The sequence below is a fragment of the Dermacentor albipictus genome, chromosome 9, assembly GCF_038994185.2.
Source record: "Dermacentor albipictus isolate Rhodes 1998 colony chromosome 9, USDA_Dalb.pri_finalv2, whole genome shotgun sequence".
NCBI classification, from domain to species: Eukaryota; Metazoa; Arthropoda; class Arachnida; order Ixodida; family Ixodidae; genus Dermacentor; species Dermacentor albipictus.
Window position 1 is genome coordinate 85,970,341 of NC_091829.1, and position 19,028 is coordinate 85,989,368.

General features: G+C 44.7%; 1 protein-coding gene across 1 annotated transcript in view; it reads left to right on the forward strand.

Annotated features, from left to right (window-relative positions):
- LOC139049466 (F-box only protein 21-like) overlaps positions 1-19,028 on the forward strand; it is a 40,428-nt gene that overhangs the window by 10,057 nt on the left and 11,343 nt on the right. The window contains exons 4-9 of the mRNA XM_070524943.1: positions 293-429; positions 5,019-5,152; positions 8,674-8,812; positions 13,927-14,133; positions 14,793-15,001; positions 15,608-15,765. Coding sequence (XP_070381044.1) covers positions 293-429; positions 5,019-5,152; positions 8,674-8,812; positions 13,927-14,133; positions 14,793-15,001; positions 15,608-15,765 — 984 coding nt within the window. The remainder of the gene's footprint in view (positions 1-292; positions 430-5,018; positions 5,153-8,673; positions 8,813-13,926; positions 14,134-14,792; positions 15,002-15,607; positions 15,766-19,028) is intronic.

Consider the following 19,028-nt stretch of genomic DNA (forward strand, 5'->3'; position numbering starts at 1 on the left):
CAGAATTGGCGACAACAGTCAAGAAATTTTTGATAGAGTAGGCACATCTTGTGCCCAGTAGTAACTGTATAGCATTGATAATTCAGTGAAGAACAGTCACCGTCAAAAGCAAAATAATGTACGCGTTAACACCACTCTCATACTGTGCATAGATGCAAAGTAAATATAGTGCAGCTGGACTCGATTCACTCAATTCAGCTGCTTGGTAAAATCGAATGTATTGCAGTTCCACGGGTAGTCAAGGGCAGTCCATGATGTCGAATTAATTAGACCATTGATTTTTCTTCTGCAGCCCTATCCGAATCAAGGTGGAGCCCCGGGGAGTGCCGGTCTGTGCTCATCTGCATCAACCAGGTCCTGTTCAACGAATTTGGCCTGACGGGAGACAGGCAGCACTACCACACGCCGGAGAATTCGTTTATAGACAAGGTGGGCCTCATCATCACCATAGCACAGACGCACCCAGTAGACCATTTTCACGAACAGCGCTGGGCCACTCAACCTGCCTCAGATCTCGTGACGTTCGTCTTCCCTGCATGACTCTCGCATCTCCTAGCACTAGCAAGCGCATTGTCACTCATGCACAGGTAAACACAAACATCTCACTCGATGACCGTGGGCACTCGTCAGAACGCTGGTATAATGAAGAGCGCCGGCAGCTGCAAGTGAATTCGGCCTCGTGCTGCCTTTTGCTTCAACTCGAACTAGGCACTCACGAGAGCACCGGGCACACGAAGCCATGAGCTGTACCCACCCTTCGAACCAGCGCAGATCGCTTCAAATGTAGGACGTGTGTGGCTGCACTCGGCCACTGCAGCTGGAGTCGAAGAGATGTGCACTGACCTGCTCCCTTTGTACCCCCCCTCCCACACACACACCTGGCGCATACACATCACCTCGCTCCCCCTTATGCGCACATGAGTAGATGTTGTGCCGCCTCCCTGCTTTCCTTCGTTGCGAGTGTGAGAAAACACCGCTGCATCAAGCCACCATAATTCTTGGCTCTCCCTCGCAAGCTTTTGCTTAAACCTACAGCATATGGTGTGCAGCCGTGATGTTGTCGCACTAGCACTTTATACTCAACATCACAGCAACGACGACGATAAAAATTTGCCTGGAGTGTCCATACAATTGCTATTACAGTAATAATATTGATTTCAAAGGGACATTAAAGAGAAACACTGAATCAGTTTAGGCTCAAAAGTATTCTTTCACAACTGTATTTTCAGTAACTTTAGGCTGATAGTCTGATTATCGAAACAGAAAATGAAAGGCCAATGTACCATGTTTAAAATTTCATGCTGAAACCTAAGCGCCATTACTTCAGTGTGATAGCACGGATTTCAAAGTGTTTTTGTCATATTTTTGACATTCTGGCTCAGCAAGAGCTCCTGCAACTTTCTGGATTCAGTCTTTGACTCTTTTTCAGTGCAATTTAGTCCAACCTTACCGATAAAGAATTATCTAGGCCCAAGCAGAGGCCGTCAAAGTCTGTAATGCCTTGGTGAGGTAGCGTAAGAAATTCAAGGCAGCAGTTCCACCTGTCATTCATCAAGCCACCTCGCATGGTAAGAGTGGCTTTTCCTTGGCATTGCAGGAGGGTAGTGTACTGCTAATACAGGTAAATCTATTTGTCTCTTTTGTGACCTTTACCCGTCTAATACACACACAGTTCCAGATGAAAGAAAGTTGGAACAACTTGATCACCTTTATTTCTGGCCATGAAGAATCCATAAAAAGAACCGTAAAATGTTATTTCAGTGAAAACATTATTTGTACAGTAATTAATTAGTAGTTGGCTTTCTCAACCTCGCACAGCTGACACTTCACTCCAGCAATAAGAAACTGCAACTATGAGCTTTCTGCTAAGTTTCATGCCATTGAATTTATTTATTTATTTATTTTTATTTCGGATACTTTCCTGGCCCGAAGGCATTACAGAAAGGAGTGGTAAGTGAACAAAAAAAGTACATCATTATACAATAATAGGTATTACAAAACGGCAGAAAATACAGCAGTTTTGAAGTTGCCAACGTCAGAAATGGCAGCGATGGAGGGAGGAAGGTCGTTCCAGTCGGCGCTGGTTTTAGGAATAAAAGAACCATGACACATCTTTGTTCTAAAATATGGAACACCAACTTTAAACATGTGATCGAAACGGGATGAAATGTATGAAGGGCGAGTAATAAGATGGTCCTTTAATAGTGGGTTGTGGTGATACAGCCTGTGGAAAAGACACAGTCTAAAACATTTACGGCGCAATGAAAGCTCCGGTAATGTAAGTGTGTTTTTCATGGAAGTAATGCTGGCGTAACGGGAATAGTTAGATAAGATAAAACGTGCTGCGCGATTCTGGATGGATTCTAGAGTGTTTATCAGTGTGATTTGATGGGGATCCCATACGGTGGATGCATATTCTAGCTTTGGTCGCACTAATGTTTTGTAGAGGGTAAGCTTTAACGGCATAGGCGCAGCAGAGAAATTTCGACGCAAGTATCCAAGAACCCGGTTAGCGTTATTAGTGACGTGTTTGATGTGCGTATGCCATGATAAGTTACGTGAAATATGGACACCTAGGTATTTGTACGAGTTGACGGATTCAAGAGAAGTATCGTGAAGTAAGTAAACACGCGTATTGTCAGTGTTAGTGCGGCTTGATACATGCATTGTTTTACATTTATTAACGTTTAGTCGCATGAGCCATTTATCGCACCAGTTGGATATGCTTCTAAGATCGTCTTGAAGCCTATCAGTATCGGTGTGGTTAGTTATTTTGCGATAAATGACGCAGTCATCTGCGAACAGCCTGATAGATGAATGGGAAATGCATTTAGGAAGGTCGTTTATGTAAATGAGGAAAAGGAGGGGTCCCAGTACCGATCCCTGTGGTACACCCGATGTTACGGAAGTGCGAGAGGATGAACATTCATTAGCTGAAACGTACTGAGTTCGATTAGACAGAAAGCTTTTAATCCAGTTTAGTACATTAGGGTCAATGTTAAGCATGCTAAGTTTAAGAATGAGAAGATCATGTGAAACAGTGTCGAAAGCTTTTGCATAGTCCAAAAACACGCAGTCTACATCGAAGCCCATATCAGTATGGGTAAATAGGTCATTAGTAAAACATATGAGTTGTGTTTCACATGAAAATGTTTTCCGGAAACCGTGTTGTTCAGTCGAAAAGAAGGAATTAGACTCAAGGAAATCAATCAGATGAGAATGTATAATATGCTCCAATATTTTGCATGGTATACTTGTCAGTGATATAGGACGATAGTTATCGGGGGAATGAGTGTTACCTGATTTGGGGACCGGAACAACCTTGCCAACCCTCCAATCGCTTGGAAGAACTGAGGAACCTAGAGACTGGGAAAAGAGCATCGAAAGCATAATGGAAGAATATGGTTCAGTAATTTTAAGCATTTTACAGTTAATTGAGTCTTCACCTGATGAAGAAAATATTTTCAGGTTATCGATCAACTTTTGTATGCCGACCCAATCTATATAAATGGAGTTCATTGGTAAATAGGAGGATTTAGTTACCGACGGTAGAGTGGCAGGAGCACATTTGTGAAAGACAGAAGCAAATACATCATTCAAAACGGAACAGCACTTGTTCGGAGGGATCGCGACATTGTCAGAACGGGCTAGTTGGATTGTTTTGCTTTCTTTGCCACCAACAATATTCCAGAATTTACGTGGATTAGACTGCAAAAGTGATGGGAGGGTGTTATCGAAAAAAATCTTTTTTGCGTTTGTAATAGCGATAGTATATTCTGCGTGAATGCAATGATATGCTGCCCAGCGTTCGGGAAGATTAGATGCTTTGGCGCGACGAAAAATACGTTTCGTTTTGTTGCGCAGACGGCGCAGAATTCCAGTAAACCATGGCGAGGAAGGACTCGAAACAATCTTTCTTTTAGGTACATAGCGATCCATTAGTGTTAGCAGTTTGTTCTTGTACAATGACCAGTTCTCTTCAACGGTACGTTCAAAAAAGTTGACTGTGTAGTCAGTAATGAATGATTCTAGCTCATTTAAAATGGATGTGGTATCGGCGGCATGGTAATCACATATAGTTTTAACTGTTTTCTTCGAGCGAACTTTCTTCTTAAGTGTTAAGTGGAGAAGCGAGTGGTCACTTATTCCTGTAAGGTATGTTGGAGGAGAAACCAAATCTGGAGCTGTTGTAAAAAAGAGGTCTAAAGTATTAGACGAAGTGCTGGTAGTGCGTGTGGGTTCATGAATCAGCTGGGTTAGATTAAAATCAGCGCAAATGTCCAAAAAATGGGTGCACTCGGAAGATGACTGCTTAAGGGAGGAAACACCATTTTGCCACACTATGTTTGGAAAATTGAAATCACCTAGTAAGAACAAATGTGATTTTGGGTATCGAACAACTAATTTGTTAAGGACGTCATGAAGGTCAGTGCAGAAATTGGTAGTGGAGGATGGGGACCTATAACACGCGCAAAAGATGAGGTCGCCAGTGGGAAAACCAACACGAGTGCAAACTATTTCTAATGGTGAGTCAGTGGGGATAGTGAAGGAAGGGATAGCAGAACTCACGGCAATCAGTACACCTCCGCCCGTACGGAAATCGCGATCGTACCTGTAAAAGTTATATGTTTTTTGACAGTCTAGTATTTCACTATCTTTAATTTTTGCTGAAAGCCATGTTTCGGTGAGCACAACTATATCAGCTGAGCATGCGTCGATATGTGATGACAGTGATGTGCGTTTGTTGGCGATACTTCGGACATTTGTAAAAAGAAGTGATAAGGAGTTTGCTTGCTTTGGAACACGAGATAGCTATGCTGCACCCAAATGTGAAGATTGTGGACCGGATGGTTTGTTGTTTGTTGGGGTAATCGCGCTCCTAGCTGGTCCGATCTCGCATACTTCATCTGTAGCTGCGCAATAAACGTAACATTAACGTAATATATCACGTTGGGCATGACAGGGTTAATGGTGATATGAAACGTTAATCATGTTGACCGATTGTGCAATTCATGCAGGTCTTGGAAAAGAAAAGCGGGATCCCGCTGACATTGTGTGTGATATATGGAGCAGTGGCCAGGCGCCTGGGTATCCTCTGCATGCCAGTCAACTTCCCCACACACTTCCTTCTCAAGTGGCTGGAGCACCCTTTGTAAGTGCTTTGTAACCTTTGTAAGCTTTTTTTTGTAGAACCTCCTGAAACTTGCTGATTAGGACTGCTACTGCTGTGTTGCTGAATGCACTCAATGTCAGATTTTTTGGACTCCCAGGAACCGAGAAAACGTCTGAAAAATGTAGCAGTCCAAAAAAAAAAAACGAATGCATGCTTTTAACTGCCCTCAAGGGCTCAAATGGTCACAGGTACGTGCGCAATAGCTTTAAAGGCCTGACAGTACACTTATTAATCGTCTCGGGGCTCGTACTTTGTCAGGAGATGATGGATTCACGCTTGTACTTGAATAATTGAGAAACACAGTGTATGTCCCATGACAATGGTCCCTTTGTACTCTTGGTATGCTTCGCCGCCTAACAACGCTGAATTGCTGTGAAGTTGACTTATGGGAGTTGGCAGTGTGCAATCCTTTAGACCCTTGCCGTGCGTTCCACTCTTCGACGCCGTCGGTGTGGATGACAAAGGCATATCCAGCTCCATTGCCAGCAGCGATGAATCCTTTAAATAAAGAAACAGCACCGAACAGCAGCACGCTTGATGGCAAACATCAAAGCAGCTACGCCTAACGACATTGCAAATAAGTACCACAGCTGCCAGCGGATCGTTGTGCCAGAGCGCTGGCAGCTGGTAATTAAAATGGCCTGGGGTGGTAGTTTCAGTTAATGTTGTTTCGGACCTGTGTTCACAACAAAATGTTTGAAGTCCTTCTTACTGAGTATTTTACATTTTAGAGCGCAGGGGCTCTTAGGTGCCCGTTACTGTGTTTAGTGTCGCCGTCCTTCGGCGTAACCGAGCAAACGAGTGCAGCGAAGGATAAAAGCGCAAATGCAGAGCACAGCAGGGGATGAAAGGCGGTGATAGCGAATTGAACACGAAGAGGAAAGCGAAGGAGGAGAGGGTGCAGCAGAACCATGAGGTAGAAAGTGGAAGAGGGGAGCGTATGGCAATAGCATGAGAAGAAAAGCGCAGTGTCGCACAAGACTGTCTCCGTGGCGACGACCGCTGCGAGATGGCGCCAGAGTAGTGTGCTGTCATCTGTTCACCGATACTATGTGGCAAGACCGTGTATGGAAACAAAGCACTGCATGAGTAGAGGTCTGTCTGCGGCGGCTGCAGTGAACCGCGCCCTTGCATCACCCATCCTCTGCTTCTCGCGATCGCCTGATTAGTGAAATAGTTGCGGCACAATTCACTCCATTCGCAATGTGCCGCAAGAGACAGGTTGCCCGCACCAGCCAATATATCGCAAAATGAAAGCACACACAGAGCTACACTCAAAATTCGCATTAAGGAGCATCGTAATTGTCAGTGAATTTTTTTGCTACTAAAATATGTATTTTCGGGCATGGGCAAACAAATACAGTAGACTCCCTTTAAGACAAACTTGAAGGGCCGTGAAAATTTGTTCGTCTTATCAGTAGTTCATCTTACCAGAAGAATAATTGCCAGTATAACCTGTTGCATCCAAATATGTCACTTTGAAACGATAAACGAAGCAGGCGCAACGGGGAAAAATGACATACAAGGCATTTACTTAGCTGAACTTAGTGGAAAACTGTCTTCAAGTGGGGTACTCTTGCTTGGTTTCATCCAGTTCGTGACGGATATGTGTTGCTTCTGTGCAAGTAGGCGAACACCCAAGAATGACGTCACCTCACCTAATTACCTTAAAAAGTTCTTCTGTGCTTTCATGTTGCTGGAAAAAGCTCACTAGAGAGCTCAAGCGGGCATCTGCCGCCTCAAAAGTAATCGGTGCAGGCTCCAAGCTAGCGAAAGTACGGAGGAGCGTGCTGAGCGCGCAGCATAGCTGCGCCACCCAGAGGAAAGTATAGGTGATGTTGAGTGAAGTGTGGAAGGAGAAAGGAGGCGAAGCGTTGCAGAGGAAGGTAGGTGGAGGCATGCCGGGTTGACCTCCTCTAGTGGTTGCTGCAGGTTTTGTTTGCAATACAGACGTCTCGGGATAACATCGTCTTCATGCACTGTACACTGTGTGTGTGCAAGTGAGAGCATTCGAGGGTGAGCCAATGATGGCGCCTCAGTCTTGCGTGGGCATGGGTGGAAAGGGGGTAGGAAGCGCACTGTCTTCTGTCTTGTGCATGCCTCCGGGGCAGGGGAGGGTTGTACTTCGGCCACGCGTGGGCTTTATCTTAAAAGCAATCTGCCTTCAGTCTAGGTGGGCCAATGGCTCGTAGCTTTGCGTGCACTGTGTCCTCACCGCTCAGTTTGCGGTGAAGCGATAAAGAGCACGTAGGTCACCTCTCTTGCTGCTGCTGCAGCAATTCCTCATGCCAGTGTTTTGACAGCGATCGTCCACGGTCATCGAGTGGGATGTGCTCATGTTTGCCTATTCGTGCTGATACCATGAGTGTTAATTTAGTTAGGAAGCAAATGTTTACAATTCGGCATTCTACTCCATTGGCTGCTGTGTATAGCATGGCCATGCGAGCCCTGTCTTGAATATGATCTGCGATGGGACAGTGTAGGCATCTAGGCGCATCGATGGCCGATAGCTTCGTGTGTGCTACGGCATCACCCGCATTCATGAATTGAAATGCCCCTAACTTTTTTTGTTTCCTCCTCTTGCTTTCACGTCTGTCCATGGGTGATGTACGCTGCAGGCCTCCAGTAGGGTGTCGTGATGCGCGCGCCCCTGGGCGTGGCGCATAAGGCACTCTACTCTCCTGGATAGGTAGCGGTACGGTCACTCCAAATATTGTTAACCGAAGAGCATGTCTGAGGCAGTTCGTCCTAAGCGCATTAAATTGCATTAAGTCTATGGAAGACCCAACAAATGTTCCTATGCTGTTCATTATATGCAAGAATTCAGCTTAACTGAGTTAATCTTAACGAGAGTTCACTGTATTCTCTTCACAGCAATCGAAGTTGTATCGAATCTGGTAATTTTGGTGCTGATATAGGCAGCCAGCGCTGAAACTTTGCATGCCATCAGCAGCGCCACAAACCCGCAGTCAAGCAGGCGGAGGATGCAGTTGTTAGTAGGAGGACATGCTTTGAGTTTGCGTCAGCAAGTTCACCACTTGTATGGAGGGACGTGTGACCAGCATCCAACCTGACTGCGCACTGGTATGCTAGCACATAACAACGCATAGGCTCCTCGGAATGTGCATTGCCACAGACAGAGCTTGAGCGAATGCAGTGGACGTTATCAAGCATTCATACAGGCACGCATCTGTTGTTGTTCACGACACCATAGCATTTTCATGGCAACCCCGTCAGACGACATCAGCATAGTTTAGTTGGGTACCCAAGCTACCACAGCAGCTCCTGGCCAATGCTGCTTTTCTATAGCACTAGAACACCCCTTGAACTAGAGCACAGACAACCAAATTTCATATTTACTTTGTTCCAGCCATGTTTATCATATTGAAGTACGTATGTATTTCCAGTGTGTGTGTGGCTGTTAGCTTGAGCTTTGAAACCTAGAAGGAAAGTCCTGCAAGTAGAAGACTGTGTCATGTATGTCTGGGATGATGCTGCAGGTTGCCAGAGGATCAGCGGTACACCTACATCGATGTCTACCATGGTGGCCGCTTCATGGCACAGGGTGAATGCGTGTCACTGTGCCCAAACCTGCAACTGGACAGGGACACCTGCTACAGTGTGCTCCGCACGCCAAAGGTCGGTGTTTCTCTTGGCCATCCATATCAAGCACAATGCTAAAAGAACTTCTAAAGGACAACTATTACAAAGCTTCACTTTGGCTAGATTGGTTACAGATCAGTAGAGCATATATTATCAGTGCTATCTTGGCATAAGGAATTTCTGCTGGGCAGTTTCGTGTGGCTTACTATACATTCTCTTTAACGGTGTAAAAACATATGACACGGAGAGGACAGAAGACCCACAAGTGCCACTACCAACTGTTTAACGAAAGGAAAGGATCAGAAGAAGAAAAAAAGTTTTCATGCATGAGCAACGGTTAGAACACCATGACACCGCCACATGTTGTTGCCGTGTGTGAAAACCATTGCAGAACTCCCTTACCCAGCTCCACTGTAAAACGTATTTCAGGGGCCATGTTTTTTCATACTGCAGGTGCCAAAAACATGTCTTGGCCACATTGTTTTGGATACCACCTAGTGAGACTTAAGATGGTTGCTGTCCACTTTGCCGTCTGTGCAGCCAGCCATGGCAAGCACTGTTCTAATTTGTTCCAGCAAGCAAAGCTGTCTTACTTGGAGTCTAAGAAGATAACTTTTCTCTATGTCAAACTGTGTATCGGAACGCTAACCTTTGTGGACATCATTTGACCCTGTGTGTGCCCAATTTTTACGCCAAGGCAGACTGAGAGGTTTCTGTGAGGAATTTCTTTTAAAGGGACTCTGAACAACTATTTATTGAAGTCGAGAAATGCATTTGAAGTTACATTAGAACTATTTGAGAAATACGTTGCCGCAACATGTACTCCAATCTGTTCAGAAGAAGCGAAGTTAGTGGTAATCACACAACCCTGTCACAGTGTTTTCGCTCCTTCTTCAATTACTTGCATTACAAAGGCTACGGCTGAGTGGGGTGTGCCCACAATGCTCCGCCTGCTGAACGTCACCACGGCGCACAGTTCAAATTTCAATTTGGGTGTTCATGTCGATGCCACTATTTCCTTTTTAAACGCGGTTGTCCTCGGTAAGCCACAGTTCAAGATTATGAGCGGTGAACAGCGCTAAACAATAGGACAAAAATAGGGACACAGACAGCAGCACTGAATAACAACCAAGTGTCTTTATTCTTTCAGTCAGCAAATATATACTTCACCGCTATCTCAAAGCACAAAATCAACAGAATTCAGCATGCACAGGGGCAAAAATTGCAATTAATGTGAGAGGAACGCAATCTACTTCGGAAGGAGAGAAATGGAGGGAAGGCTTACACATGCTTCGCCACTGTTATGAATGTGGAAAGCTTCGGAAATAAGACTTGCGCCGTCGTCTAGGTATTTTGACCGATAGGTCACATCTTTGAAAGACGGCTTGCAGCTGCATTCATTGCAATGCAGTGATAATTGACTATCTCTAGCTCATTTTTGAAAAGGTGTGGTCCACCTTTCTCCGTGAGGAATGTCCAAAGGCTGTCCGAGCTTTTTCCGTGGACATCAAGGACTTATGTTAGTCTTTGCCCCAAGAAGATGTATGCATCAAAGTTGGCCATTGCATTGACAAATACGGTGTTCTTAAGTTTCAGAATGCATGTGGTATCAATGTCGACAAGTTTTTAGAGCTCTTAAGGTTTTACATGCTTTCCACTTTAGTCTCCGTGGAGGATAAGCTTCTTATACAAAAGAAAGGTGTGTGCGTCGGTTCATATATAGCCCCTGCTCTCAGCGACATTTTATTGGCCAGCTATGACCGCAATGTTAGAACTAAGCTCAGCCAGACTAGCACTATAAAAGTGATGCGATACGTTGATGACTTTTTAATTTTTTATAATGCTAACACCACTAACACGCAGCCTGCTGCAGCTATAATATTTGACCTGTTCCGCATAGCTTTAGATTCCTTTGAATTTACCATGGAGCATCCGTCAGACAAGCTTCGTTTCTGAGACTTGGAGCTATCGTTCTCAAGCATTCATGTATCTTGGGTGTTATGCTCCTCAGTCTCGTAAGAGCCTTCTTCCCTTTTCCTCCACGCACCCGAAGATAGTTAAGCGCGGTATTGCAAGAGCTTGCATGAAGGCGGCTATCATCAGGTCTTGTGACCACCAAAGTAGATGCAAGCTTCGAATTGCAAGTAACCAGGCTGAAGCTCACAGGTTTCTTGTTACCGCTTTTAACTAGGATCGCTGAAAGTCTCGCAACAAGCTTTAAAGGAAAGCAATCGGCAGCTACTCAATCTGAGAATTGCTCCCAGCAAATGGTTGCGGTTATCCCACATGTGCTGCAGGTTGTGCATAATGTCAAAAGGGTTGTCAGTAGGGCAGGCGTTAGGTTGCCGTTCACTGCGAGAAACAAGTTAGGTAGCCTGTGCCATCAAGTCAATCAGGTGACCGAGAATGAAAAAAAAAGTTATAAAAGCAGCACAGGCAGGGGTTTGTTGTTTGCTGTTGTGACTGTGTGGTTTATAAGATTCCTCTTTCATGCAAGCGTTTTTATATCGGTCAGACGGGACGGTGCGTCGATGACCGCATGCGCAAACACTCAAACAAAGTTCAAAAACGAGCTAGAGATAGTCAATTATCACTGCATTGCAATGAATGCGGCTGCAAGCCGTCTTTCAAAGATGTGACCTATCCATCAAAATACCGAGATGACAGCGCACGTCTTCTTTCCGAAGCTTTCCACATTCCTAATAGCGGCAAAGCATGTGTAAGCCTTCCTTCCATTTCTCTCTTTCCAAAGGAGATTGCCTTCCTATCACATTAACCGCAATTCTTGCCCCTGCGCATGCGGAATTCTGTTGATCCTGTGCTTTGAGATAGCGGTGGGGTATGTATATGATGACTGAAAGAATAAAGACACTTGGTTGTTAGGCAGTGCTGTTGTCCGTGTCCCTCTCTTTGTCCTGTTGTTTAGTGCTCTTCTCTGCTCGTAGTTATGAACCAACCAGCCCAAATGCATGCTCTTCTGAAGCCACAGTTCGCTCAGCCAGCGTACTCGTCGCGGCGGCTGCGGTGTCGATGTTACATAGAAGCATGCAGATTCATGCAACTACAGTGCATATGCGTAGCGTTTGCTTTGTGCACAACAGAGCTTAAGTGCAAACCTGCACTCACGCTACTGTCTGGTTGTGGTACAAGGTGCGGGACTGGCTTTGTCCTGCTTCAGCTCTTGACCAACGGATAGTAGCCACATTCAACTTGCTCATTTTGAAGCGCCATCAGTAGCTCAATGTGAAGCGAAGTGTGCCAGGGTGTCCTACCAATAGCGGCTGGTAGTGACCACACGCTGGCGAGCGTGCGTGTGTTTGACCTTAAGTTTCACGCAGTTCGAGGTTAGTTGAGCGTTCAAAACTTAATGCTCTGCTTGTGAGCTCCACGCACTGTGTGTGACTGTAAAATTTGGCTGAGGTGTGCACAGCAGCATATGCTATCCGCGGACTGTGTTTTTTAACCGATCCCGAAGGGTTGTTCAGTACCCCATTAAAAAAAACCAGTATAAGTAAAAAGTCGCTCATTTTTCTTAGATATTAATTGAAGGTTTAGTGCTACTTAATCTGCGTTGTTGCGGACGACTGACAACGAGACCCTTGCAATTTGGCGACTTGTGCGCATCTCTTTCCCAAAACGTGTTTTTTTCCAAGTGGCATCTCTAGCTAAGACAGCATTCACCCTCAAGGTTTCGCACACCGGCCACTTCTACGGGACTTTAAAAACAATTGTAGATCTATTTAATCGCACTCGCTTAAGTACACTCCGTTCCCCCACCTTCCCATTCTAGCACCCCTCAGCATTGTCTGCTCGCTAGGGCACAAAGTAGCCTTTATTGTTGCAGGCGTTGATGCTCTCTGCTTAAAGTTGTCTTCTTTGCCGTCTATGTAAAAATTGGAAGAGGAGTTAAAGCGGCAGCTGTCTGGCAAAGACTGTTAAATAGCATATTTTGTTGATTCTAATGTGCCCTTGAACGCACTTCTGACATTCATGGCCAGAAATGAAAAAAAAAGAAAAACGCAGTGCCTTTCACTGCGAACTTACTAGATTTTTTTTAAAGAGAAAGCAACAGTTTTTTTTTTTGCACTTGCAAAACTAAAATTTACTTTACCCGAGCCACAGTGGACTGGCTATCTCTCATTGTTGCTGTTGGAGGCCTCCTTATCATTATCAGCAACCCAGACCATCTCATGTTTGGTGCTGTCCAGGACATCTGAGATGCTGGCGCACCTTGCTGGCAATGACAGCCTTATGAACTTGTGTAACAGGCACAAACAATGTTACAGCTACTGCAGCTCCTGCAATTGCGGCTGATGTATGGATTGGATTGGATTACAGCAACTTTGAGCGCAAATGATAACAGCTTGTCGTTATGGCCGTTCTGGCTTAGTACTTCATTGTAAAGTGCACATGATTTCTTTTAGTACTTTTTTGTGTGCATTGGATGCGAGTAACTACAGTAGCCGTCTACACAGAGATTTGGAACATAACCTTTTCAGGCACCATTTCCACATTTGTGGACAGGACTTGTTTCTTCCACTTCTGTGTAGTGGTGGCCCAAAAAAAAAAAAAAAGCCAGCAGACATTGAGCTTCAGGTGAATTGAACTCCCTGCATTCTCAACATGCCTTGATGTCGCTTCCAATGTGCTCTGTACTGCTACAGATGACCACTTTGCTCAAGGTACCACCATGTTTGACAAGACGTTAGACGTGGCAAATTTCGGCAGCAATGCAGAAAGAGCGACTTTTCTTTGCTCATAATACATGCAGTCAATAATAAAATTGCACATAAACTTCAAGCCTGTGATTGATTTTTCTTGACGAAAAAACAAAACGATACTGTCTAAACAATAAATAGATAATTAATTGGCCTCTAATTATGATGACTCATCAGAAAATGCACGAAGCGCCATACTACCCCATTGTATTTCTTGTAGTGGAGTTTGGGATGCCTTTGAGAGTTATGTAAATTTCACACATTAGTAGAGAGTCAGCCCATTCATAATTCACATGTGTAGAGAACTGACAGCTGGGGAAGTTGGTATCAATTCTCAAACTGTGGTATGAATTCGACCTCCCCACTCTATGATTTGGAGCATGCCTGTAAATTCATTGTCCTTGTGACCCTGTGTGTGTACATGCCCTGCAGGTGCTGGTGCGGATGTGCTGGAACCTCGTAGAGGCTTGGCGACAGTTCGAGGGCAACCTCGGCATGCAGGGCCTCCGCTATGCCTTGGAGCTGCTCGAGCTGTTTGAAGGTCGCGGGCGGCACCGCAGCGACCCCATGCGGGGAGACATAGAGCACCGGCTTCTCCTGGCACGCGTCTACCTGCACCTGGGCATCAACTACGAGCAGGTGCCGTGCATATTCCAGCAGGTTCTCCATGGATTGCGCGATTACTGCCCACACAGGTTTACAGCGAACTGGTTCATACGCTCTAACAATAGTTCAACACATCTGAACTTCAGTGTAGCGTAAACAGATAAAACAAATTGTGGGACATTGTCACGCTGTAGTTAATGTGAGGAGTCAAACACTGCTAAAACTGTAAACTAACAATCTAATTCTTCATCGACTGAACTCTTCTTTAAAAAAAACCAGCAATACTCAAACGAAAACCATAGCAGTGAGCTAGACGGTCCTTGAATCTAGCAGTGAGCTAGGCAGTCCTAGCTCATCGGTCCTTAAATATAAATTTACGAAGCAAGTCCATCAACACTCTATGTGTGCATTGCCATACCTTCCAGACTAATCGCTGGTGCTCGCTTACGTTTAAGAATACGCAACTCTCTTTGCAGTGTGCGTGCAATCTCATTAGACGGGACTTTCAAGCTGTGAGAATCAGTGACAACATTGAGGAAATTTCAGATACAGCAGGCGCGTCTTACACCGAGCTTTAACCTGTTGTCAGCAGTAATTCGGCGAAGAACACACAAGCAATAAGTAAAACATTCTATGCGTTACAATGTGTGGTGAAGTAAAAAGCTTAATTGTCCTCCAAATTTTTTGTGCAGATCCTGTACATGCTGAAGGGAATCGAGGCGGCGCACCCGGCGTCCAGCGCCATTGTGGCCTACATGTATCGCACCGCCCAGAGCCAGATGGTGGCATTAGAGCAGCGGAGGGAGAACCGCTCGCAGAGGCAGCCCCGCAAGCTCCGAACCGAGCCCCGGTCACACGCCAAGGTGGCCTACGCTGTAGGCATGATCATGCGGCACAAGAAGTGAGCCTTTTTCACCACTTTTCTTTTTCTTCTTTTTTTTTTTCAGCATTCACTCAGGGACTTCACATTCTCTTCAGGCACCAGTTAATTCTCCCTATTGTATATTTAGGCTTAATTGGGCACCTCAAAATTCTGATTTGGGCACTGGAAACGATGCAGAGATCATAGTATCATTTTTATAGGCTGGAACGAAGCTTGAGTTGCGGATAATTCAGAAAAGCATTTGCTAATTACTAATTGCTATACCACTGCTATTTACTGTTGATGAGCAGGAGATGAACAAGGCATATTCTGTGTTTAACTACTGCTTATCACTTGAAGCTTCCATCTTTTGCAAACTTCTGACTTGTTTGGATTACAGTTTACTAATACTACTTATAAATAAAATGGCACTTCATTGTTATTGCCTTTGGTATGAATGTAATATCAATGGTCAACCATAAAATCCATCAAGCTGTTTTAACTTTCCCTGAAGCAGAATGGTGCTGGGGCATTGCGGTGTAAAGCAGTGAAGTCGTCGTGAAAGTAACCGCTGACTGGTCCGGTGCTGATGTGAGATTTACGTTGTGCAAGGAAGCTAAATGGCGCTCCCGTTGGTCCACGCAGATATCACTACCAGTGTGTCATCTATGGCTGGGACGGCAAGTGTGCAGCCAACCGGGACTGGATCTTCCAGATGGGCGTGCACAACCTCAGCCACGAGGACAGGCAGCCCTTCTACAACGTCCTAGTCGAAGATGGCTCCAACCGATATGCTGCTCAAGGTATGCTGCCCCTCGGCTATTGGCAGTCATGTAGCCTGCAAAGAATGTTTGGGCTCTCTCTCTCTCTTTGGCCCTACATATTTTCTTTTCTATTTAAAGGCTGACTTTCTTTGCCTACCTCTCGGTGATTTGGCATGTCGTAGTTGGCTGTCTGACTGAGTATAAGCTGCCGCTACTCTAGCCACCACACTGTCGCTGTCGGTGGTAAAATCACTTTCACAAGATTTTGTGTAACTCGTCACCGGACGCGTCGGGGTATAATAACTGGGATCCTGAACCACCCCTCGGGCTTGGTAAAATAACATGGTCCGCAGGTAGCATAGGCTGCTGTGAACATCTCAGCTAAGTTTTACTTTCGTACATGGTACATGGAGCTCGCAAGCGGAGCACAAAGTCACCTTTCTCTCAAACGCTCTTTTTTCAACAAAAGCCTGCTCTTCAGTACCTTTTGGACACATTATTTCGTAATAAAGAGGATTCCCATGTGCGGCTGCTATTGGTAGCTGTGGTCTGCAGCGTAGCTAGATACCATGGCCACCACAGGGTGCCGCTATGAGTCCACTGGCTAAGCACGCTGCGGCTCGCTGAGAGCAACCACACTTGGCTTACGTTTAGTGCGTCATAAGCACTAAAATCGCAACGTTACATCCAAAAAATCTCTACGTTAACATTTTTAAAAATCTAAAATCTCTACGTTAACATCCAAAATGAAGTTAGAACTGCGCACCCCGGCAACATTTAGAAGGCGGAGTGTTGCAGGCACGCCCCGCTCTACTGTAGCCTTCGCAGTGCAAGGCATGAAGAAGGAGCAGAGGCACCGCATAGGCCATGTTTGATTGCCCACAACTCGGCTTCATCTGAATGCATTGTGTACTTTTCGTGGCAAAGAATTTCTGACATAACCCATTTTAACCTCAAATGAATTTCTCCTCTTCCATAAGAAAGTGATTCAGGGCCGCATTAAGCTTAGAGCATTTCTGGTGCTATGCCAAGCTCACCATCTTTGCCCAGTGCCAGAAATGCTTTTGGCCGTCTACTTCAACGCGTCTGGTGTCAAGTCGTGTGAAATATTGTGAACGTGGTAGTATCATCGAAAGTTATTACTTGGGAATATCACCCCTGAATAAAACTTACCTTTTCTTTGCATGGTGGGCCACTGTGACTTATGACCGTTATAGGACGCGTTTATCGTGAAACTCCACTGTGCATTTTTTTTACTGTGCGCCTTTTTGTCTTGCCAACTTGTCCAACCTTCACTTACACTGGTTCGCACCGTGCGTGTTACTGCATGATTTCTTTTTGTGCTATATCTATACGGATATAAGCAGTCACAAGGACAAAGTGGGCGCAAAATCTGAAGTCTTCAAGAAATTTCCTGAAGCAATAAAGGGGCCAAGAATTATATTTTGTTCTTGTTGCTTCGAAGGACCGAGTTGTTGCAATGTAGCTTGACAAGCTAGAAGTAGATATAGTAGGTTCTTGTTAATTCGAACTCCAGGGGGGCCCGGAAACTTATTTGATGTCAGAGCATGGTTACACGAGCAAGCGGACCCTGCTCCTTGTAAGCCGGAAGGGAAAGGAGGGTGCACACTGCTGCGTTGCTCCACTTCAGTCTCGGTTTCCCGTGCGTCTTACCTCATTTTTACGGCACGCGACCTTACAGCAGCTAGCGACTTATCGAACCTTCACCTTTGGATCGGGTTTGTTTGTAAAGTGGTCGACGGGAGCGAAAAGTTTTGTTTGAAACAACTGTTGCCCTGTTTTTGGAGTTAGAATTCATGGGACTTCTCCTCTGTTCAAATACATATAGGACTTTGTTAGGACCAACAAAGCAGTTCAAGTTATACATCAATCTGAATGAAAAGATTTCTAATTATTGGGATTTCACTGTAGCAGGATAATATAATATATGGGGTTTTACGTGCCAAAACCACTTTCTGATTATGAGGCACGCCGTAGTGGGGGACTCCGGAAATTTTGACCACCTGGGGTTCTTTAACGTGCACCTAAATCTAAGTACACGGGTGTTTTCGCATTTCGCCCCCATCGAAATGCGGCCGCCGTGGCCGGGATTCGATCCCGCGACCTCATGCTCAGCAGCCTAACACCATAGCCACTGAGCAACCACGGCGGGTATAGCAGGATATGCTGAAGTACTGGGGTGAAATGATTAAAGTGCATTTACAGATGAAATATTTAAACACCGAATATTTACCCTGCACCATTTGTTGATTTTAGCTTCTCTTTGAAATTGAGTAGAAATTCCAGTAGAAAAAATAAATAGCCTGTTGTTCTTATCTGTTCTTATATATTATTCAATAGCAAGTTCTTTTACTTTCTTGTTGACAACCAATAAAATTATTTGTACCATTTTAACAGAAATTATTTTATGAGACAGTAGTGCACTAGATTTGTTCAACTGGTGCTCTTACGACTGACAAAGCCAAAAGCTTTATCATAATAGTTATAATGCATTAATGGTGGATAGGTACCAGGATAGTGTGATAGGTACCAGCCTATCAGCAACCACTGTAACATTGTACATTCACAAATACTGTACATAACTTCAAAACTGGTTTGCAGCTAATATAAATTAGTTATAGACTATTATTGTTACGTTGTAGAAATCGCACATAAAGATATATTTACAATATTTACAAGAGAGACAACCACGCATAAACAAAATGGCTGTCTATGCCGATTCCACCTCTGCACATCAAATAGTTGAGCCACTCTTGGTTGCGCTGTAACAATATTGACCCAATGCAAATTCCTAAAGGACTAATAACCAATCGTACTAGACTAATATAAACTTGTCATACTAATAAGTATGTAACTTATATATCAAATACAAATGAATATTTAGGTAAGTACACATCCATGTTGGAATGTTTGCTTGTGTGCAGATATGTTATCTCAGTTTACGAAGGATATTCTTTTGTTTCATTAGTGGGCCTCACCATGCATGCATCACTGAAACCTTTCTGATACAATAGCATTATGTATATCAAAACTGGGCCATCGGCATTGTTACCCAGGAGTGTAGTGCGTTCCAGTCCAGGAGGCAACATAATGAAAGGTGTGGGTGCGCTGATCCTGAAACGAGTATGGGGTAGCTGTCCTGACAGGGTCTTTGATGCGGCAGCATTATACAGGTCAGAGCTAGGCCATCATCTTTATGCCGTGGCTTAAAAGGGAGATTGATCCTGAAGACATTGTAATCAAAGGCTGATCCTGACACTTGTTCATGGTACATGTCCTTT